Here is a 24,580-nt window from a genome sequence, read left to right on the forward strand (position 1 = left end):
TTGAGTGGCCACCGGCCTCATCGATAAACGTGCAACTTTCATATGTTATATTGTGCTTTTGTTTAAACGCTTGTGCTTCTTTACTCATAAAGAGTATAGGGGATTATTCTGAGAATAAATACATATATTTTTATAATATATAACTTGTGTGGTGTCCTTTCATTTGATATTACAGGATTGCATATGGTAAAACAGCTGGCTTCACATGCCCTCTTGAGTTAAGCCTTTAGGCTGCTTAGTCCATGCTACCCCTAGGATAGCTTGTCTTTTGAAGGTTGACTTACAACCATCACCATAAGGGATTGTTTGGACTGATACAAGGTGCCCACAGAATTGTGGATATCATACATCAGGCCAACTTCTCACATACAGTAATTCGGGGAGTTCCTTATAACATTATAACTGCCTACAAGCTTTAGCACAGTGTAATAAAAATCCATCCTTAGAAGCCTATTGTTTTTAACTTGTGTTTTTTAATAAAAATAATAAGTAGCTCAGGCCTAATGGCTTTGTCATAACATTTCATAAGAAACAGATAAAACTTATTAAATCTGGCATGACTTTTCCCAATTGACCATTGGTACTGGCTACAATTTACCCAACATTGGCCTATTTAAGTGCACAAACTAGTAACCATTATGCATACAGTGATAACATTCCAAATATGTAGACAAATATAGCTAAAATAATATACAGCCTCTCTCAAAAGGAACTAACAAGTATCATCACAGGAAAACGCAGAGGATTTGTCAGAGTGGATAGCAAACTAAACTCTTGCCTACTACAGTAATCTGTGAGATTAAATTCCTAACTAACATTTAAAAATGTACTGACTTTAAGATATGCTTTTTACAATTAATAAGCTAGACCAGCTGCCTTTGTCATAATAATGTATAATATGCAGACCAGACCTGTGGTCTTGTACATAACGTTTCCAAACAGACAGATATAGGCTATCACCACAGGAATCTCAAAAACAAATCTTCTATATCCATAGTTTGTCAAACAGGTGCCCAACAGCAAACTTGATATCTGCTATGGTGATCTGTTATATTCCAGGTAACAAAATATCTATATGTAGGCTTAAATATTGTGTAATAACAATCAGTCCTTAAATGTCTACTGACTACAACATATTATTTTTACATTAACTATGTCAGGCACAGTGCCTATAGCATGGCAATTCATAATAAACATATCAGGCCTATTGCCATGACCATTAGCTTGCCCTCATAACCAACTCCGTCCTAATGTGTTGAGAATATACTTAGAAACAAGCCAAAAAGTCAATGCAAGTAGTCTTTAAAGTGGAAGCAGATAAATTAGACCCAATCAAATCCTGTACTCAAGACAACCGACATATGGGGGAGCATCTCTCTCAGTAGACTCTTGTTGAAAACTCTTTTTCAGAGGGACAGTTGCACTGTCAAGCTACAACTAAACATTCATGTAGATGAATGTAGCACTGGGCTCTCAAACATAAAACTGAACTCTGAAGTCTAAAGATAATGACAGTCACCCCCCATCTGTGATGCTACCAGAAAAAAATGAACCACTTGAATTATCTAGTTATCTAAAACACGTTAATAGTATACAATTTCATGTGTGTTTCCCTGAAAGTTCAACCTCAGGCAGCTGGATAAATAAACAAAATGATCAGAGGTGCATGAAGGTCAAGCACTTTTTTATGAAAGCACACAAGTTCTGCTCAACCAAAACGTACTCCTAGTGTGAGCAGAGCCGAAGCCCCTATCCTGTTAGTGCTTCTAAGAGCCATCAATTCTGATATCAGGCCAGACCTAAAAAGGCAGTCTTGTAAGGCCTGCTGTAAAATGGCGGGGCCTTCTGACATACTGAAGCCAATAGTCATGTAGTGGACGGGGTCTTGGTAAAGACTTTCCTGTGACAGAGCCATAGGAATTCTGTTTGTTCCCCAAGTCTAAATGAGACAGGGAGACTGCACGTTTCGTTAGCCCGAGCCGACCAAACTCTACTAACTTTCAAATAGGTATACTTTCAACTTTTGGAATGGCTTGTTGTTGAACTGGCTTGTTGACATTTCATGTATTTAACTTTTTTATTCTGAATCCCAAAGATAAAATCAAATATTGGATTGATATAATTTTTAATAATATTTTCCTTTAATGATATTGTAAATATTAGTAAAAAGTATACATCATGGATTGCCGGTTATAAGCATATTGCTCATATTTCCGTTGCGTATCAAAGCCTGAAACTAAAGCTTTCATATCTTTCTATCACATTACATGTTACAGTAAGATTTATGTGATGAACTATGTTAATTTGTAATAAATTTGATCTATTAAAAAGTACCTTTTCTTCTTCCATTGCACATATCTTTGCCTGTAACTTGATTGCACACAGAAAATAAAGTTGAGAGAAATACAAAATGTTGTTAGTTGGTTAATTAGACATCGAAAATTACATATTTTTCAATAACATTATTCATTTTAATGAGTTCATATTTTCCATGTTTTCCTTGTATTTATTTCCATATGTATTACTTATACGATTTATATGGATTTGAGTGGATGGAAAACTTGCTTGCAATCCTAGATCTGCAGTGTAGAAATGTTCATTGAAATCAAACTCAAGAATGAGCCACACATGTGGGGACAGTACATAAAACTAAATTTAAATGGGAACAAATTGGCATTTTAATTTTCAGCAAGAAACTCATTAGAAGATCTAAGGAAAACTATTCCTTAATATATACGCTTTACTTCACAAAAATATGCTTAATTAAACATTAAAATAATGCTTACACCGTTATAGCATTACCCTAACTTTCCCACCTAAATGAAAAGACAACATGTGTAGGAAATTAAGTAAATGTGGCCAAGCAAACAACAACTGTGGAAAACTGAAATCTGGCACAGCTCCTTTATAGAGACAGCAGTTTACACACCCCCAGTATGTCTTGTACTGACATTTGCTCCAGAGTCCCTATTATTTTTGACTGATCTGATACTTTATTTTACCATCCTATGGCCAAATTCTGGTTGGGATGCTAGTGGCAACAGAATGTTTCCAACAACACAGATATAGAATTACAAGAAAGTAACTAATCCTCATATGTTGTAGGAGCTTTATTATTATATGACATTTTTACAACTTTATTTAGATTGAGAAAACAAATACAATTTAGAAATACGATGTTACAAGAAAATCACACAACAACTTCTGTACAACTATTGGCCATGCTATGTTTATGGTTACTTTGAGATCTATGTAATTTATCAGCAGTTAGTATGATCAAAAGTCCACAGGTCCATAATATAACCCAACATTATAGGTCAGTTTCCAAAGTGCTGTAATAAAGTCATATCAAGCCAACATGTTGTCAGTACACGAAAGCATACCACATAGTAAATATAAATCATTAACACGAAACGGTGGGGGGCATGGCCAGGACGCACATTTAAGGAGCTCCAACTCCCGATCGCCTTATCCCGCATCCTTCTGTCACTACGGGCAATATACATGGCCCGATGAAGCAGGGAATTTAGCCCTACAACGATTGAGGTGTTCGGCATCCCTCTGAAGGAGGAGACTTCCGACTGGTGACTATTGGGGAATATGGGGCGCAGCACAAACCACTGACACCAGAATAGTGTGAAAAAGGCCGTTTTTATTGAAACAGGTGCACATCACAATTAACAACCCTTGGCCTGATGCCTTACAAAACTACAACCTCACTATACAAGATGTTACCTATGTTAAACTACCCTTCCCTTAAGGCTTCCCATACAACATAATGAACCTGCAATTCGGTACCCCCTACTATGACCTTTTACCCTTTTACCCTTTCACCTTTGAACTTTAACCTTTATGACTATTAACCTGTAACTAACCTAACTTCCTAATGCACCTTAAAGATCCTACCTCGTATACATGTCTACCAGTTCCCTTTCAGCCTGGATTGCCTCTGTCAACAACAAATCAAATTGGCTTAAACATGCCACTTTGACTGCCAACCGCCACTCAGAAAAAGGGGTAACTACAACTTTTTCTGCCACCCCACCCCCCAAAAAAACCTAAGACATCTTCAGAGCATTTGCAAGGGGAACCTGAAATTGACACAAATACGACTCCATGCGGCAAAAAAGAAGCCAACACCCTAAAGATTCCACTGTGCCACATTTTAAAGCCAGATCCACTGACTCTTCAAAAAAACGTCCTGTCTCCATTGACCATTCCCTGCTATCCTATTGCCTCCATCTTCACAGCCCCATGGTACTCCCTCCTGGGAATAAACTCAGTCCATCTAGCCAGCCGATTGACCATTGGCGTAACTCGCCTGCAAGTCCTCGTACATTGCTCTGAGCAAAATACCCTCTTTTCCCCACAATATAATTGGCACGTTGGTATAATAGTAAATTCCTGGCATCTACCCCCTCACCCCCCACTAATAACCTATTCCAAGAGGGTTGCAGTTGCTTGCTACCCAGGCCCCCTTTAACTACACGATCAGAGGTGGAAGCAATAAAGGGTTGATCCCAAAGGGACCCAGAGTCTGCTCCTCTTTGTCTGCTGTCCATCCCATTGCACTAATGAATACTCAATTATCCAAAATGACACACCAGTGACCTCCAAACTTAGAGCTGAAACTGAAAAACGACAATAACATTTTAGAAAAAAAAATATCTTAGCAAACCGTGAAAAAGCTGTCCCTTGTGTCCCACAACTGTGACATAACAACAGACCCCTGTACTGTGCAACTCTTCTCACAGAAAAGTGGCTCACTTCACAGGGCAAAATTTTAAACTGGGTACCTATGCAACACAGTACTGCCAAGACCCCTCTATCTGCTGCTACGGACAGACTTCCCCACAAACTATCCCTTTACACCCAATTATTCATATGCTACAAATTGCCCCCAAAACATCCCAGTCATGAGGGTCAAGAACAAAACCTTTCCATGGTCTCTAGAGCATATTACGGATACATATCTAATAACCTCTGAAATTACCCCCCAGAACTCGACGTCAGAGTGAGGATCCCACTCTTAGATTCCCTAACTCAATCCCCCAAAATCCTGGACACCACTTGTCTGCCATTAGGGCATATATCCACTAAAGCCTAGACTGACCCTGTTCAATCAGCTGCAAACTAAACTGTACCACATCTTCAATCCTCCATCTGGCCTTTTGTCTCCTTTGCTCCCTACTAGGCAGGACCTCCCCTTTATCCTTTGTAACAGTGGGCATCCTATAGAACCTCACCCACTGTGAACAAGAGAAAGCATCAGCGATGTCCCTGTCCTTCCCCGGCACATGTCGTTCTCTTAACATGCCCTCAAATTTCAAAATCTTCACACCAAACCCGCAATAATTTCAGCTCCTGCACATACCTTAAAGACTGTTGATTCCAACTTCCACACCGCTGTGTTAATAATCTATATATACAAAAACGAATGTATGTCTGTCTGTCTGTCTGTTTGTCCTTTATGCATTACTACACCATTCATCCGATCGCCATGAAACTTTGGGAAGTTGTTGAGTACACTCCTGCGAAGGTTTGTGGCATAAAAATTTTTGAAATATCGGACCCCCAGGGCCCTCATAATCTTTTGAATACTGATGTACGCACAAGACGGAAAAACAAAAAATCGTGTATCCACAAGCACTTGAATAAATAAATAGAATTAAAACAGCATTCATCCGATCGCCAGGAAACTTTGGGAAGTTGTTGAGTACACTCCGACGAAGGTTTCGGGCATACAATTGTTTTTTAAATATCGGCCCCCCAGGGCCCTCATAATCTTTAGAATACTGATGTACGTACGAGACGGAAAAACAAAAAATTGTGTGTCCACAAGCACTCGAATAAATAATTAGAATTAAAACGACACTTTGAAATGTTTTCCATATTAAAATGAATACGTTTCAATAAAAATGACACAATGTAAATTGAATGTTATAATAACGAGTTTCCTTGAATTTCCTTTCTTCGGAGATCGCAGCAACGGGTAAGCTAGTGTGAAATAAAACTTTCTTGTGAAATTTAGCCGTCTCAGAAACTTTGTCCCTCTTTGACAGAACCTTGTGTGTAACCAGCATGGCGACTGCCCCCCGCTATTTCATCCATATGAAATAGACTTTCTTTTGAAATGTATAATGTCCCAGAAAATTTGCCCCTCTTTGCCAGAACCTTGTGTTTAGCCGACATGGTGTCCCATATCACTGCCTTGTTAGCTTCCCTTCCAACAGTAACTGGGCTTCCATGCTACATAATCCAACTCAATGCCCAGGTATGACAGCACCATACAGGGGCCAACTGTCTTTCCTTTTGGCAAAAGGGTGCATAGGTCAACCCGAGCTGCCAAAAATTGTCCAGCACCCTCTGGCAGTCCATGGAAATGGTCTTTTTAGGTTTATCTCATCGGTAACTAGGCCTCCTTATCCACAGAATCAATCACAATGCCCAGGAGTGGCAGCACCGTGCTGGGTCCAGCTGCCTTCTTTGTTGCCAAATGTACTCTCAGTTCACCCCTGAGATCCCAGAACTGTCTAGCCTCCTCTGGCAGTCTACGGAACCGGGTTGTCAGCTCTAATCCCCATCCATAAACAGGGCCTCCATGGTCACAAAATCAATGGCAATCCCCAGGAATGACAGTGCCATGCTAATCAAGCTTCTTCTATTCCAGCATCCTCTGGCAGTCCGAGTAATGGGCTTGTCAGCGCTAATCACCATCAGTAAACCGTGCCTACATGGCCACAGGATCAATGTTGATCCCCAAGGGTGCCAGTGCCGTTCTGGGTAAAATGTCTTCTATGTTGCCAGAGGTAACCCAAGGTCAACCTAGTGCTCCTCATAAATGCCCATCATCCTCTGGCAGCCCTTGGAACTATGCGTATCGTATTTGCTTTATCACCATTGGTAACCAGTCCGCAATGGTTACAGGATTATTCTCACTGCCCTGGATTGACAGCCCCGACCTGGGTCCAGCGGTCTGTTCTGATGCCCACAGTACACCAAATCAACTATGATCCCCATTCGTGTTTTCTATATCACTATGGTAACTAGGCCTAAATGGCAACAGAATCAATCTCACTGTCCTAGAATGACAGCCCCTTTGATGGGTCCAGCTATCTGCTCTGATGCCAAAGGTACACCCAAATCCCACATGAGTGCTCTAAACTCTCAAGCCTCCTCTGGCATTCCGCGGAAACTAGATGTCTGCTCTAATGCCACGAGTGCACCCAAATTCCCCCATGAGTGCCCTAAACTATCGAGCCTCCTTTAGCATTCCGCAGAAACTGGCTGCCCCACAACAAAAATTTCTCCAAGTTAGCGTGTCACCTCCAAATGCCCTGTCCTCTGTAAGAAAGACTCTTCCTCCAGTACGACGCTGTTAAGCGAGCTACCCCTTGCTCAATACCATTGGAGGTGAAACCAATGCTGACCTTTTCCTTTCTTGGGAATCCCACGCCGTTTCTCTTAACCAAATGGTCTGCTGCACTAACTGCTTTAATATCCTCAGCTCCATTTCCTTACGCTCGTACTTTGTACCCTAGCAGGAAACCATGTATAACTCTTTCCTCAGTTGTAGACATCATCTTTGTTATTAGACATCAACATTTCAAATTATTTAAAGGTCAGAGTTACTAGGCGTATGAACGTTTGCTCCAAAACCTCACCCTTCCGCCTTCCCCTCTAGCCCATACGCCTGCTTGTGCTGTTGTTTCCCTGCAGACACCTGCAGCTGTTGCCGCTACCCGGTTGTAAGACTAGGCTGGTGGCTTCTGCTGTAACAAATGGTAAGGGGGATGTGCTTCTGGGTCCTTAAAACCTGCATGCCTACCCACAAAATTCCCTGGTGCACCCTCCGGTATTAAAGCTCCCACATGCACCAACAGGGTCACCCTTAACCTCTTCCTGTTTCAGCACTCTCCTTACCTTGTAGCTTAACCCCATCTTGCTCTCTAGCACCGAGGCTCCTTCCTCAACTAAGCCCGACTTGTCCTTGTCATCTATTATGTCTGATACCTGCCAACCCCTACACAGCCGCATCGCAAACCCCAGCGTGCTATTCCCTAGCATCCATACCCATTGACACCACTGATGCCACCTTGATTATGTAGCTGCTCTTTTTACCTGGTGCTAGAACCAGTGCCCATTCTGGAGCCCACCATTTGCCCCCCCCTGTTCTACTCCTGTCTGACCCTCCACAGCTGTCCTGAAGCCACTGCCCTTCCTGTTGTCGACTGCCAGCTGTAGTACCCAGAAAAATGTCATTAACAAATTGGTGAAATTTCACCCCCACCCCACCCATTCTGCACCTCCTGCACATTAGATCTTCATCTAAACACTCCTTCGTAGTCCACGTTGTGACAACCTATGTGTCACCACAATTTGAAAGAATTTCTAGGGACATTTTGCAGCACAGATATCAATTACTTACTTGAAAATGTACCAAACCCACTGCCCCAAAGCTCTGCCCAACACACATAATTAGCATCATTTAAGTCTGCCTACTTATCATAGTGCAGTTTATATTGTCTACTCAATAAAGAGAGAATTGCAGGGAATTGAGACAGGAATTTCTAACCTAAGGCCAAAGTAGCTGAGCTGGAAAAATTCTCCCATTGAGTTGCATTGGAGACTTTTTCCAACTTGGCTACTTTGGCCTAAAGTCTGAAATTCACATCGCAATTCCCTGCAAGACAATTGGCAGGGCTGGAAATGCAATTGCCAGGACTGTCCCAGGATAGTGAATTACCCGGGTCAGTAGCCAACCTGTCGGGACTGTCCCGGCAAAAACAGGACAGTTGGCAACTATGCTAAGGTTGGTTTCCATTGTTTCTGGTCTCTCATCGCTATGTCTGTTCATGGAGTGATAGTCATTTTATCCAATTTGGTTACTAAGAGCCTTGAGTCTAGTATCTGATCATCTGAGGGAGAACAGCAAGTGGGTAATGTGTTGTATGTACAGAACTATATTTTATTTTTAATTTTTATTTAATTACGTTTTATATAGCACGAACCAGATCCCGAGGGATATCTGACTAAGTCTAGAGGATTGGAACCTCCCTCCTCTTAAATGGGTTTAAACTTATAAAGGCACCCTGCTGATGCAATTGTCCTATATGTATAAACTCTAATTTTAGTAGTGAGCTTTCAACTAGCGCCACAAAAGTATGTGGAATTATTGGAGTACTACCCAGATGCAGAAGGGTTGCATGTACAGTCTAGTTTTCTCCACTGGGGAATTTATACTAAGCCCAATTACTAGATCCCAGTGGTCTATAAATCTCCTTTTGATAGGTGTTTGGGTAGCCAATATCGTCTGCAGCATTCTACTTTCTATTATACCATGTTCCCACGACATACGATGTTCCTGGTACAGGGTGAGAACAAAAGATTACAAAGAGGGCCTGCGCTCCATAACGATATCGTTCTAATGCCAGGAGAGTAAATACCCCCTCCAAATGGCAACCCTACAACAATCTAATCATCTGCGAACTGGGGGGCATATTATCAAGGGGCTTTATCTCCGCTTTTTTGGCTTTAAAAGCCAAGAAAGCGGAGATAAAATGATCTCCCTATTGCCAAGCTGTCGCTAACACCAGTTAGCGACAGCTAATAGGAGATAGTGACCATCTTGGGCCCCGCTTTGCATGTCAGCGATATTTATCACTAATGACATGCAAAGTGGGCGTGCTAAGATGTTAGCGACTGAAAACAGTCGCTAACATCGCTATCTCCTATTACCAACTTTTGGAGATATTCGCGCTAAGCGTGACTATCTCCAAAAGCTAACACCTGCCCTGAGCAGTTCTTAGCCATGTAATCCAATGGGAGGTGGATAACATGGCTAAGAGCATTAGCTCGGTAATGCATGAATATCGCTGACTTTTCAGCGATATTCATGCATTGCGGCCGTTTTTTATCGCATTTGCGATAAACCTTGCTAATAGCAAGGTTTATCTGCGATAAAAATCGCCGATTTGCGGCGATAATTTTTGTCTCTAAATAAGTTAGAGACAAAAATTATCTCTATTGGTTGGTAATATGCCCCTAAGTGCAGCAAAAAAACTCCTTGTGAATGGGGTGATTCTAGTAATAAACATCCTTGACAAATATCTTTTTCATAGTAGACATCCTGTTCATTATCGATAGTGGAAGCTTTATCCATCTATCAATTTGCATAGTATTTCCATTACAAGCCCAAAGATATCAGCAGCAACCAGTTCTAGCAATCTGTGGATGTTCACACCGAGTTACTTAACAGAGCCAGTACACTATCTTAGTTGATATCGAGTGTTTACTGGGTTTTTAGCTTCAGTCTCTTCGGATATTTGCCCAAGTTGATACAAATTCCAGCATAATTCACAACTTTTATATCTCAAATTAGTGAGGGGGGTTGTTTAGCGACTAGCAGAATGTCAACTGTGTACATAGAAATGAACAAGCAATGAGTGAAGAATGTTATACCTCTGTGGGTGGGAATAGAGTTAATGACCCTTGCATTCTAATGGCTCAATTGTTTGGAAATAAGGAGCAAGAATAAATGGCATATCTTACCAGCTGCTGATGGGGAGAGCAAATAACCATTGATCCTTATTTTAGCAGTGAGTTTAGCATATAACAGGGTGATAAGGAGTAAGAAGGTGGCCCCCACTCTCTCTCAATTCTCTTAACCATTCTACGAAAAGGACTCTGAAAAGGCTCAAATGACCTCTCTATATCCAAAAATATTGAGGGTGCTGAAACATTTGGCTTTATTTGGTGCATCACAGGGAACAGACCCCAGACAATGTATGACGATATTAAAAGTATAAATCCGAATTGTACATGCATCACCATCTGCCTCAAAAATGGTTGCAATGTGTTGGCCAAATACTAAGGGGCAGATTTACAAGCCCCTTGGGCCTCTTTTACGCCACCATTGCGTCACTTTTGTGACGCAGCGGCGGCGCCAAAGATGCACCATGGTGCGGGGGATTTACAACGTGACGCATCTGGGAGATGCATCACGTTGTAAAGCCCTGCGCCAGAAGGAGGCGTTCCTGCGCAGGGGGGGGGGGGCGTTCCGGCGCAGGAACATCTCCTAAAAGTGGCTGAGTGAAATCTACAAGATTTCACTCAGTCACTTTAGGGCCCATGCTGCATCAAAACCCTGCGCCTGCTTAAAGCATGCATAAGGATTGATGCAGCATTTGAAGGATAGAGCACACTCGAGCCTTGCTGGGGCTGCATCGCGCTTGCGACGCAACTCCAGCAATGTGCCACTTTACGGCACAGATGCGTCACGCATCCGTGCCGTTTTTGCCTCATGGTGCGCCGCATCCATTGTGGCGGAGGCATGGCGCACAATAAGTGGCGCATCCCTGCTGATAAGCAGGGATGCGCCACTTATTGTAAATATGCCCCTAAAACTTTACTATCTAGGTTAATTAATAGCAGGCATAGGCTAGATTGTCATGGCAATTTATTCTTCTCAGGTTTCAAGAGCACTATGGCAGATGCCTTTCTGGTGGGGGGCAGGGCTCACCACACTTTCAAGTATTTCTCTAACAGCGCCAACTGTTATGGACTGTTATATGACTTACAAAATAACGTCAGCAATTAGGCTGTCTGAGCCAGGTGCCTTCCCAGTAGTCAGCCAATCTTTAGCTGAGTAAATCCCAGATAGCTGTATTGGATATTTAATGTCTAGCCATTAGTCTTTCAGTTGCACATCACCATAAGTATATAATTTCAGCTAGTGTTGAGTTCTCACTTGTGTTACAAAATTGATCCTCTAAACCTGAGTTTAATCTCTGACATATCTAATCGTCTACAGATAAATTTGAGTATCCCAGTTTGCCTACAGACACACATCCTCCAGATAAAGCCTTGAACTCATCCCAGATTGTGGTTCATCTAGTCACTAATCCAGAGTTAAGTCTCAAAATAGTGCTTTGGATCTTCCAATATCTCGTTTGAAAACTGAACATTGGAGAGCAGTTTAGGAAAATCACCAAAACGCTCTCAATTCCCTTTGAAGCAGTAGTCTAGTCACCATCATTGCAGAGTGGTGTAATAGTATGTATGACAAGTACTGTTCCTCCTAAACCTATTACAGTTGAGATGAAGACATTAACAAATTATCTGGTTTAGGGTATCATGGGAAATTAAATAAATCGAGTAGGTTCATACTTGCCCATATCACTGCTTTCAGACATCGTCGATTTTCAAAATGTTCACGATCTCAAATTTGGCTCCTGAGACCATGGAAAGCTGACCCTCTGTCTGTGGTGAGCTGTCCAGATAAGGATGTAATTTTAAGTTTCAAATTCCACTCCATAATCTGCCTTTATAAATGTAATACCCATTAAACAAATCCAGATTTTCTATGTAGGGCCTGTTTGTCATTATAATCTGGAGTGGATGCTGGTCCCCTGAAAGGGAGCACTTGCAGTTTCGGCTCAACGGCACTGAACTCAACCCTTACTCCTGGCAAAGTAGGCTGTGTTGTGCAATCTTGGTTATGCAGTTGCTAGGGTATATACTGTTTGGATATGAGATGGATATAGAATGCACCTGTGCAAGTTAGCTCTTGTTGGTTTAGGAGTTTTGGTTTGGGTTTTCTGTTTAGTTTAAATTATGTTTGCCTGTTAACACCACTCTGTCATATGCAAAAGACATGCTTTTTACAAACATAATTCTTAATGGATTCCTAATGTGCATTTAATGCTGGGGATTTGTTTATTTTTTGACCCGTATTGCGTTTTACTAAACTTACCGTTTATATCAGAGAATATATTGACCCAAGCAAATCTTTTAAACTTCATTAGTGTGTGTGGATTGATCGATCATTGTCATTTATAATTTTGAAGAAGCGATATTTGTAATGACAGAGTTGATCGCAATAGAGGCGTTTGCATATTAATTTGCAATTGAAATTCGAACCCAGATACCCAGGACTGAATATTAGCGAATAATGCTTGAAAATAACTATCTGGGGCCATATGTATCATTCCAAATTGCCATCGCAAATGCTGTAATTCGCAGAATTTCAGCGTTTGAGGTCGCAATTCGGCTCAGTGGTATGTATAAAAGAAAAACTGCCTTGCAAAAGAAGGAATCGCAAAATCTGCGATTCCTTATTTGGCGATTGCACTTAAGGAATCGCAAATTGCTATTCCTTAAATGCAATGTAAGAAGCACAGAAAAAGGGCAATTTGGCCTTAAGGAATCGAAGTTACCACCAACTTCAAGTTGGTGGTAATTTGCGATTTCTCTGAAAAATTCACTTTTTTTGCATTTTTTAAAGTGCAATGTGCTTAGGTGATAGAACATGGACAATGACCCTCTACTGCAGGGACCCTTGTCTGTTTTACGCCCTTCTAAGAACAGTTGGTGCCTCTGTCAACACACTCCTGAGCCACTGGACTGACCCACAGGGAACACTTCACCTCACCTGTGGATCCCCATCTGTGAAGTTTTTAATGTTAATTTCAGCAGTAGACAGACAGTACCAAGGTGGACAAACAAGTAATGTGGCCCATTCCACCTCCTGGGTCAGACGTCTATCCCCAACCCAAGGCAGACTCTGCCCATAAGACAACAGCCAATTGAGGCCACTAACAGTTGTTATGTCAAGAGCCAGACCCCAGGACATCCAGGGATCTCTGACCTCTGAGGTTTCTCAGAGTGAGGGGCAACCCCATTCTGAGAATTAGAGTGATAGTGATAGGCATCCTACTTCTACTCTCTCTCCCATAAGGTCTGGATTTGGTAGTCTAAGACTGGTTCTCCAGCCCAGGGTCTGTACCCTGAGGCTGGACAGAGGACCCCCTTACCCTTCCACCTGGGCCTCTGTACCCTCTGTTTGAAACTGGTACCCCCAGAAACCTGAGCTTTTAGGGCACCCTGGGTGGGAACCCCTCTAAAACCGGTGGTAGTTAATTCCTCAGCATGCAATCAATGGGCATCTGAGGACTGACTACGACCCTCCTTTGGGTCACCTCCCCACTACATTCCAGGGACACCAGCATCAATATTCCTTAAAAGAGTGACAGAGTTCCCATTTACCGTGACCTGGTGGAAGTGACAACCTCCTACCTTCAGGGATCACAAGCTCACTCTCTGAGGGTATCTCCCAACTACAGTACTGCCCGCCAAAACCTCCTCCAGGATTCTCAGAAGGTGCATGGGAACCCTTTCCTCCGATCTGATTCGGGGACTGGTTTGTGTCACCTTAAACCTCCCCCTCACTATACTGGGAGGTAACCTGAACCACCCTTTTTGGGATCACTTCTGAATACCTTCTTAGACAATCTGGTGATGACCCAGACGTCTACTTCCTGTGCAAGCTCCATAGGTGAAGTGAGCAAGCTTTCAATCACTGTAAAGCCAGTACTGAGCATATGCTGTCTCAGATTTAGGTCATACAGCCTCTTGTAATCACCTACTTTAAGGCCTTTTGCCCAACCACTCAATACCTTGGTGAAATAGTCTACAAATCCACCCAAGACAGGTTTGATAACTTCTGGCTGTCCCTGAACCTGATGCGATATTTTTCAGGGGTCAGCCCAACCTTCGCGAGTAAATTGGCCGTCATGGGAGCATTCCTCATGCCAATCAAGGATACATTTTAAAAAAAATGAATTTGATCGCTTTTAGTTTGGATAAATAAAACCAATATCCTCTCCCAAACCCTATATGGGTTCAGAAAGGGGCTCGGGACCATCAAACAGTGCCTCAACCTCCATCTAATCATGGCAAAATATAAATACCCCAAGGGTATCTCTACACACCTGGCGTTTATGGAGCTGTTGAGTGCTTTTGATTATGTATGCAGATCCAAGCTATGGTCTATTTTAGAGAGTATGGGTGTTGATGGGCGCTTGGTTTCATTCTGAAGACTCCTACACTATCTTACAGCAGTAGTAAGAATCGGTAATGCTGGTGAATGCCCAGATTCCTTTATAGTTGAGTGTGGGGTGCATCAGGGATGTGTTCTTGCCACGATTCTCTTTCTGTTAAACAGTTATACACAAACAGGCTGGACAGGTCACTGGCTTCCGTTGGGGTGGATGTTCCTTGTGTCGGGCAAAAGGCCTTGCCCGTGCTTTTATACACAGACGATGCGGTTCTCCTGCCCTTAAGAGCCTGATTTTTAGCTATGTTAGTTTTATGAGAGATCTGGATTTGGAGACTAACATTGCTAAAACATTGGTATGTGGTTTGATGACAGGTGCACCTTGTCAACTTGCATAAAAAATAACTCGCTACTCACGAGCAGTAAGCACTACCTCTTGGCTCGCTAATATTATTGGCAAAAATCTTATTGCACCAATTTTGGAGATATATAATCTGAAATGTCTGCCAATCTTAACTTATGGGATGGGTATGTGGGATGCACGGATGTGGGGGTTTTGCAGAAGGAGCAAAATTGATTCTGTCCTCGGTTACTGGGCGTTCCCCCTCAACCCTGCATTTTTCCCTGCACCAGGAGATAGGCATTTATTATGTGCAGGAAACTATTAATGCCGCTCCTTTGGCCCTCTGGTGTGCATTATGGGCAAGCGAGGAAGCTGATATCAACTGGGCAGTTATTAGAGATTGCCCACTTTGTGACCGTGGTTTGGCAATCTCTTGGCTAAAATACATGAAAGACTGCTTCCTGGCCCTTGGTTGAGCACATCTGCTTGAGCACCCTGAGACTATCTTGACAAAGGATAAATACTGGGTACAGGATAGTTTTGTCAAGCATAGACATTCCACTAGGGAGTTAACAGAAGTGGCCAATGCCTGGTTAGGGATTATTACATTATCCAGATGGCACTAAAGATTATCCCATATATTTTATATGTGACAAACGTGTATGAGAGAACCTTATTAGCCAGATTGAGGTTAGGTTCCATCCGCTGGCTTATATGCTTTCCACTAGGTCAATACTCCTCTTCTTGCATTAGCAATTGCCCATGTGGCGAGCAATCTAGTCAAACTTTATTACATTTTATATTTTCTGCGGATGTATGACATTACAACGCATGCTTTTAACAACCAATGCCTTTACAACGCGGTATTTACAACGCATGCCTTTACAACGCATAGCGCTTTGGGGTGCTGGATAGTGAATAGTTTAATTTACTATTCCAACTCCAGTCCCCTTGGATAGTAGGGAAGGTATTGGATAGTAAATTAAATCTATTCCCTATCCTAGAGCGCCCCCCAGCGCAATGCGTTGTAATGGTTTGCGTTGTAAAAGTTGCGTCGTAAAGGCACTGCGTGGTAAAAGTTGCGTTGTAAAGGATGTTTCTCATTTTCTGAAAATGTTATCAGCCGTATGCAAGGAGGTTTTTATTACCGTTGTTGCGTAGGTATACATTTTCGAAGTGTAACGCTGCTCAAATCTTTTTACAGCAACTCAATGATTGTGACACGTTTTTCAGTTACTAGTTTTCTGAAGTGCATTCTAGCACAAAGAAGTAGCATGAATTTTAAACAATAATCTATATACCCTCCTGTATAATGAACTGCTGGTTTTATTTTTAATATGATGCTGCAGTTGGCCATATGCACTCTAAATTCCCTAAGGCTGCTACGACAAACATGTTGCCAGCTTCATAATTGAGATCTCTGAGTTAAGTTTTATGTATTTTTTTATTCTTTTGTATGCATGTTGCTAAAAGTTTTTATTGAAGGAATTCCTAATGTTAATGTTTTTATTGTATAACCTCGCTTGTGTATCCTTTATGATCTACCTTTGGAAGATCGAATAAAGATAATGAAATTACTATTTTTTAGATGTTTGTGTTACCCGTTATCACTGAGTGGCACTGCACAAATACAAGTACTGAATCTCACCACTGAGCACCAATGTAGGAAAATGGGATATTGATTGAGGGGGTTGAATACCCTTCTCAAGCAACAACCACAATTCCTGTCAGTGCAAACCTTAAAAGTCAGTAAATTGACCTGTGCTCAACCCGCTGGTAGCTTGCCACAAAAGCAGGCAGGTTTAACTTAGAGGCAATGTGTTAAGTCTTTATGCAACACACAAACAGAAATAAGAAGAAAACAAAACACAAGAAAAATTCCATACCAATTTAGAAAAAAATGTACACTTTAATACATAATTTGCGAGCAAAAAAAAAGTCTAATCAGAAGAACTGGAGAAAAAAAATAAAAAGATTTAGAGAAGTATAGCCAAACGCACAAATCGCCACCCACGGTCCTTAGTCATGCTAGAACGGGGCAATGTCACCAGTTCATTCTGACCACGACGAAGAGATGGCTAGATACAGGAACCAGGTTATTCCTGCTGAAAAAGTTACCGTCTCAAAGTCCAGCGGGAAGAGTCCAGTTCATGGGGTGAGGAGACCTCAAGGAGAGCGTCACGGATGGTCATTGCTGTAGCAGGAAGATCCTCTCGGGCATCACAGACGGTCGTTGATGGAGCTTCACGTTGGCAGTCAACTAGGATTGTCGTCACTGTAGCACGAAGTGCAGATCACGATTTGCAGGTCATCACTAGCGATTGCCTTAACACGAAGGGTCGATTCCTTGGAGCTTCGTATTGGCAGCGGTCACAGGTGGCAAGATCTCTGCGGAAACAGAACTGTACGCAGCCGCGAAGAGCCCAAAACATCAGGATTTCTCCTTTTCTTCACATAAGGAGCTCCACTGCTGCCAGCCAAGGGTCCAGGACCTGGGGAGGCTCCTCTTGGGGATCAGGAAGTTTCTCCCGCAGAGGTCAGCAGGGCTCAGGCATGTCCAGTTGCCAGTACAGTGCAGTAAGTCAGCTGGGCAGTGGCAGGGAGGACTCTGGAGCTGGTTGTGTCCCTGTAGCTCAGAACAGGAGATCAGTCACTGAACCCTTAGAGTCGCTCTGGTAGTACTGGGCTTAAGCAGCAAGACAGTCCTCCGAGGGTACAAGGCAAGCTCAAGCAGCAGGGAAATCCTCTGGTAGTAGTAGGGCAGTTACCTGAAGTACAAAGCAGGCCTCAAGGAGCAGGGCAGCCCTCTGAAGTACAATGCAGTCCTTCTGGGGTTCCTCCACAAGTCCAGTGAAAAGAAGAGTTGGTTTGAGGGTCAAAACGTTCTACCTGGTGGCATCCTTTGAAGTAGGAGAAACTTCTAGACTTTCCCCCAACATCTGGTTCTGGACTTTCCTTCCTACCTGTCATGCACTTATGTGGTCCCAACCGCGGAGACGATACTAGAGCCAAAGATGGACCTCCTATCCCTCCCGAGGACAGCCCATGTCAAGGAGCCGAAACTTTAGATCACACACTGTCCCTCGAGTGGAAAGGAGGCTGGGATAAAATAAGAAAAGAGACTTGCGAAACTGGATCTGCTCAGGAGCTGTACGATACTGCATAGCAAGATTTGTAGCTCCAGAGACTTTCTGTATCTGCGAGGTTGATACACACAGAACCAGAACCTCTTGTTTTTGCGATGATGCACATATACTGGAAATAACAAGAGGAGTCAGTTACCATCAGTACCCAAACAAGCTTCTCTATACACATATACAATGGCCATACATTTACACAGGTTTCATCAGCAGCATGACATGAGAGCAAAATACCCCAAATCAGTGTGTGCTCGCCTATGGATAAACTCAGAACACAGGTTTAGGTACAAGGTTCATACATATATCAAAGACTCTGAAGTGCTATCTCGTTGCACTGCTGTTTATCAAAGAAACTTGGAGCTAAAGTCTTTAATCATTGTGCAGTCACAGTTCTAGCATCAAGGTTGCTGGAAGGGTCCAGAGTATATACACACAAGAGCTGGAGTAAATCACAGAAAGAGTATGGAGGTAAAGTATATAGTCTTTGAAGACACTGATACTCAGACTTGCTTACTACTAAAGGAGGAATAGTGCTCACTAATCCGATATCAAGTACTTCTTCCACTTCACTGAAGTTCAAATAAGATCTCGAGGCTTTGACTCAGGGAGTCGTCGGGGGTGGTCTGGAGTAGCTGTGCAGAAGGGAGAGAGGAGGAAGACATAAAGGGATCTGGAGCCAAGGGGACCACTGGTACACTTGGACTTGAAGGACACTGGAGCGCTTTTCGATTCTGGCTAAATTCTTCAGAATAGTGGGAAGGGTGAAGCTTGTTCTGCTGGGAGCAAGGCTAAGCCACGAATTGAACTGGGCGGGGTTTATATACCCTCTTGAAGGCTCAAAGGAAGTAACTATATTACCTGTGGCGCGTAGGGCACATGGCCATCTTGAAGGTTCGCGAACCTTGAAGAAAACACATCCCCTTTGACCTTACAGAATGGAAGGTGCAACTTGATGATCTGAACCAAATAACAGGAAACAAATGTATCATTTTCAGCTCGAATGTGCTTAATGGAAAATACCAAGGCACCAGTAAAAGCGGGAGCAAGGCTTGTTATTGGCTCACAGGATTTTGGGAAGAAGCTTGTTGGGATTCAATGGAAAACCACACCAAGGCTCTAGTAACAACGGGTGCAGATAATCTATTAGTTCACTGGTTCTGGTGGGATGCTTGCAGGAATTCAAGCACAATGGAAATACAGGTCTTTGGGAAAATCAGTCATGTTATCATAGCAAACCATAATGCGTCACAGAGATGATACAACATGAGCCCTGAACGTTAGACCACTACGCATGGGGCACAGAAGGGGTTGTGGCAGAGAGGGTGCAGGAAGGGGTTGTGATAATTTCCCCCGCAAAAAACGACTTACAGGGCATGGTTTGTCTCGATTCTCTGTGCCTTGAATTCCAAATGAGCTTCCAGAATTATAGATGAAGGAGGGGGAGCATGACGGGTTTGGGCAAAATAGGGCTTCAACAGTGGCACATGAAACACTGGATGAATGAGTAAATCTTCTGGCAACTTTCATTTCACAGCTACTGGGTTAATGATTTGTTCCATATAAAAGGGACCCACATATTTGGGTTGTAGCTTATGTGGCCCCTGTAATTGCCAGTGCTTAGTGGACAGCCAAACTTGATCCCCAACTTTATAGTCTGGCTGTTGTTGTCGATGTCTGTTAGCATATTTTTCCATACTCAATTTACCCTGATGCAAATGAGATAACACCTGTTCGGAATCAGCTAGAGGTTTTACAAAGTCTTGCATCCCAGGTAGATTTTCGGAGTGCATTACTACATTTTTGTGCAACATATGAGGATGCGTTCACATTAAACAAAACCCTAGTGGCTACATGCTGTGAGTTAGTGTAGGCAAATTCAGCAAAAGGTAACAAGGCTTCCCAACCCTTAGGAGTAGAGGTCAATATAAATTGCATTATCTGTTCCAAAACCTGGTTTACCCGCTCCGTCTGCCCATCAGTTTGTGGGTGATAGGCAGCTAAGAGTCGAGCATCAATGTCCAATGATGTGCAAAGACTGCGCCAAAATCGTGAAACGAATCGCAGGCCCCTATCAGAAATGATGACCGAAAGGAGTCAGCGCAACTGCATGATATGTTGAACAAACAGCATGGTGAGGGTCTTGGCAGTTGATATTTCTTTTAGGACAATAACATGGACCATCTTGAAAAAAGGGTGTACTACCACCCAAATGGTTGTACACTCATTGGAGTCAGGGAGATCAGTAATAAAGTCAATGCTTTTGATATGCCATGGATATGGGGGTACTGGAAAGGTTCGTAAATAGCCTGGTGGGTGGAATGAGATGCCTTGTTTTGAGAACATAGTCATGCACATCCATGGACAATGTTGGCCAACAAAACCATCTCTGACAGTTTGCTAAGGTCTTTTGGATTCCTGGATGACCAGCTAGTGGAGTGTCATGACACAAGGTTATAGCCTCCTGCCTTAATTCTTTCATGAGGACATTTACGGTGGTATCCATGGTAAGGAAGCTCACTGTACACATTCACTGGCTGCACTTGTGATTCTTAATTTTTGATCTCGAGAAAGCCTTTGACTCCCTTGAGTGGGTGTATCTGTTTGCTACATTGGCCAAATATGGCCTTCGGGCCACATTTACTGGTATGATTAAATTGCTTTACAAACACCTGAGTGAATACAGGCCCATACATCTCTGAGCCTATTTCAGTGGGCAGGGGAACCAGACAGGGTTGTCCATTAACTCCACTTCTCTTTGCCATAGCTATGGAGCCCTTAGCAGAGGTAATTCGCATTCAGGTAGGTGTTGAAATCCCCCTAGGTGACGGAAAGCACACAATCTCACTGTACGCGGATGACATCCTGATGTATGTGAGAGACATTCGTTCTGTCCCCTCCTCAATGGCACATATCCTAAGGAAATTTGCTGATATATCGGGGTTAAGGGTTAACACAGCAAATTTCTACCTATTTCCCTTCAGCGATTCGTGTCAGGACCCCCTATATGTCCTCAATGGGGACTGTGTACTATGGAACGCTGACACGTTCCACTACCTTGGCATCCACATTTACCGAAAGAAGCCGGACCTGTTCGATGGCAACATAGGTAGAGCATTGACTGCCATCCACTCTGAAATCTCTTTTTGGGGTACACTTCCATTGTCTGTCACTGCTCAGATTGCCCTCAATAAAATAGTAATCCTTCCACATGTCTTATATTACTTTTCAAAGCTGCCCCTCTACATCTCCCCTCGCTTTTTAAACACACACGAGAAGATACTCAGGGATTTTATCTAGAGCGACTCTCGCCACCGCCTGGCCATTAAAACACTTAACCTGCCTGCAGGCTGTGGTGGCCTTGCAGCACCTAATATGGAGTATTACTATATCACGCCACAGCAACAGTGGGTAGCCCGATGGCTGGCCTCCCGCCAACTTAGTGACACAGCAACTTCGCACCCACCCCTGTCGCTTGCCTTCCTACTCCACTTATTCCACGCTTGCATGAAACCCATTGTACGTGAACCTTTGCTTCACAGAGTGGCGTATAGATACTACCGCAGATGCTTTTACTTTACCCACAGCACAACGCCATACGCACCACTTCAAGGAACATCCAGGGGTCATGTTGTCACTGTCTGAGTACTGAGGTCATTGTAAATTTCACCTTGAGTAAGTTAAAGGCATCATTGGCCTTTCTGGGACCACTCAGAAGATACCTTATTTCATAAGAGTCTAGTAATGAGGCTTACAATGTCAGAAAAATGGGTTATAAATCGTCGACAAAAGTTTGAAAAACCCATGTAGATCTGTACCACCTGGTTCTGGCCAGTCTACGATTGCCTGGACCTATTTCCTATCCATAGTTACACCCTCTGGGTGACAAGATGTATTCTAGGAACTCATCAATCTGGGTATGGAATGTACATATATCCAAAGTGGCAAAATATGGGAAGATAGTTGTGTAGCCCTCTGTTTGTCAAAGACATCTTGAAAGCCCTGGTATTCTACAGGAAGCTGTTTCAAAGGGCCTGGTTTTAAGGCTGCACAAGTCAAGGGAGACGGAGGTAGCTGTGTGTTATTATAGCAATGAGTTCGACAGTAAGGGGAGCCCAACTTGGAGTGACCAGTCAATGACAGGGTTATGCAGTTGAAGCCAAGGGATCCCTAAAATGGCGCAGAAGGTAGGTGTGTCTATGAGATCAAAGGTCAAGGTCTCAGTAGGCCAATTCTCACATACTAAAGATAATGGAATTGTTCGATATACAATCATCTCAGAAGAGCGCTCGGAGTCATCTATGGCTCTAATACGCGCTGGCTCATCTTTCCTAACTCTGGGATAGGTAAAGAACTGGCCAAGGCTAGATCTTAAAAGTTTCCGGTAACCCTGGAATCAATGAGCATTCGGTGGAGCTTGCCTCTGTTGGGGTTAAATTACAAACGGGTAGACGCACACTTCCAGACAGAAATACCCGGCTTTCCTGCTTATATTCTGCTGGGCCTTCCCAATGCACTAACTTACCCACTGCGCTCTTGCAGGGGCCGTCAAATGGCCATAGCCCTTGGGTCTGCTCTGCAGAACATACTTACGCACTGGCATACCACCAATGTCCCTACCACCACAGGTTGGCTCCACCAGATGTGGCATGTGTTGGGTATGGAGAAGCTGTCACTCACCGCAGCAGGGAAGGGGGACCAATTTAAGGAACTCTAGCAACATTTTAGGGCCCTACTGCTGACTGAATTCACGGAGATAACTTGTCCTAGATATCTCAGATTGTTGCGCCTGACGGCACCCATAGTTACAGACCCTTAGGTACTCGAGGCATGAGACGCTCAGAAGTTGAACGAATGAGCCGTAGAGAGACTGTTGGGAGCTCTGGACTGGGTGGGTGGAGGTAGGAAGGAGGGGGGTTGGGCTAAGGGCGGGGGGGAAGTTTTTCTTGGATTTTTCTAATTCTGATATTTTCTTGGTTCAGTGCATTTCCGTCCCTGACAGGTTGGACATTGCTGTTATTACCAGTATTGCCTTGCACGTCATGCCTCCGCTGAGCATTACTACTCGTACCTGGTGTAACCACACTGCTTATTGTACTACATTGCACTGTCTTCCAATAATAAAAAGATTGAAACCTAAATTACAAACAGTGACTGGCATTGTTAAATGTTGTGGAACCTTATCTGAAGTGTTATCCAAGTAATGGGGGTAAGTTTCAGGACCACACCCGACTAATTGACCCCTATGTCAGCCGGGCTCTTTAGTTTTCATGCACCATGTCAGATGTCAAGGCGCTATCCTTCCAAATTCCCTTCGGCTTGGCAGAGCATTCTAATGCAATGGGCCTGCTTTACCACAATACAAACACAGGTTTAATTTCTTTCTAGGTTCTTTTTCTTCTGCAGGCAGAGGACAGCGCAAGCCCCAATCTGCATGGGTTCTGTAGTATCCTGATTCTTAGACTCTTTTTCTTTCCGCTAAGACCACACAACTAGCCGTTTGGGTTCCCCTTTGGGGGCGTTCTCCCTTTTGTTTGTTTAAACTATGGTCAACCCGGACAACTATGTCAATGAACAGGGACCAATCTGATGGTAATTCTACAATGTGCACCAGGGAATCCTTTAAGTCATCCCTTAACACCCTATAAAAGAGGAAGGTTATTGTTTTCTCTGGCCACTGGGTGTCCATAATTAGTTTACCAAAGAAAATAATATAGGTAAGAAGATCCTTATTGTCCGGACATAGGTTCAGCAACTCATTATCGATGGCCTGGACTAACGTGTGCTTAGCAAAGTGATGGTGCATCGACTCTTTAAACCTTCCAAAATCATGTAAAACCAGGTAATTATTGTCTCACTATAACTTAACTATGATCAACATTTTGGACCAAATAGCAGCCTTAAAACAAAAAAGAGCTAGGGCCACTCCTTCCAGATCCTGGTTTAACACAGACATAAACACAGAAAAAAGACAACTCAGAGCAACAGAAAGATTTTGGCAGAATAACCCGTCCCCAATCCTACTGGACCAACTCAAAGCAACAAGCAAGAAGTACAAAAACCACATAAAGCATGAAAAAACGTCCTTCTTTCGCAATGCCCTTGAAAATGCTAAAAACAGATCAAATGAGCTCTTCACCCTCATCAAGCAACACACTTACAAGCCCCCGTATCTACAACCTAGGCCTCCAATGACCTGTGGGAAAACTTTGCCAACTTCTTCAACAACAAAATCTCCAAGATTTAGCTCTCCCTGGACGTCAA

The 24,580-nt window shown here is 43.1% G+C and overlaps 1 protein-coding gene across 1 annotated transcript in view; it reads right to left on the minus strand.

Annotated features, from left to right (window-relative positions):
- CCDC73 (coiled-coil domain containing 73) overlaps positions 1-24,580 on the minus strand; it is a 2,033,683-nt gene that overhangs the window by 1,384,668 nt on the left and 624,435 nt on the right. Inside the window, exon 5 of the mRNA XM_078682465.1 lies at positions 2,335-2,370. Coding sequence (XP_078538591.1) covers positions 2,335-2,370 — 36 coding nt within the window. The remainder of the gene's footprint in view (positions 1-2,334; positions 2,371-24,580) is intronic.

This window comes from Lissotriton helveticus, chromosome 3_1, assembly GCF_964261635.1.
Source record: "Lissotriton helveticus chromosome 3_1, aLisHel1.1, whole genome shotgun sequence".
NCBI lineage: Eukaryota > Metazoa > Chordata > Amphibia > Caudata > Salamandridae > Lissotriton > Lissotriton helveticus.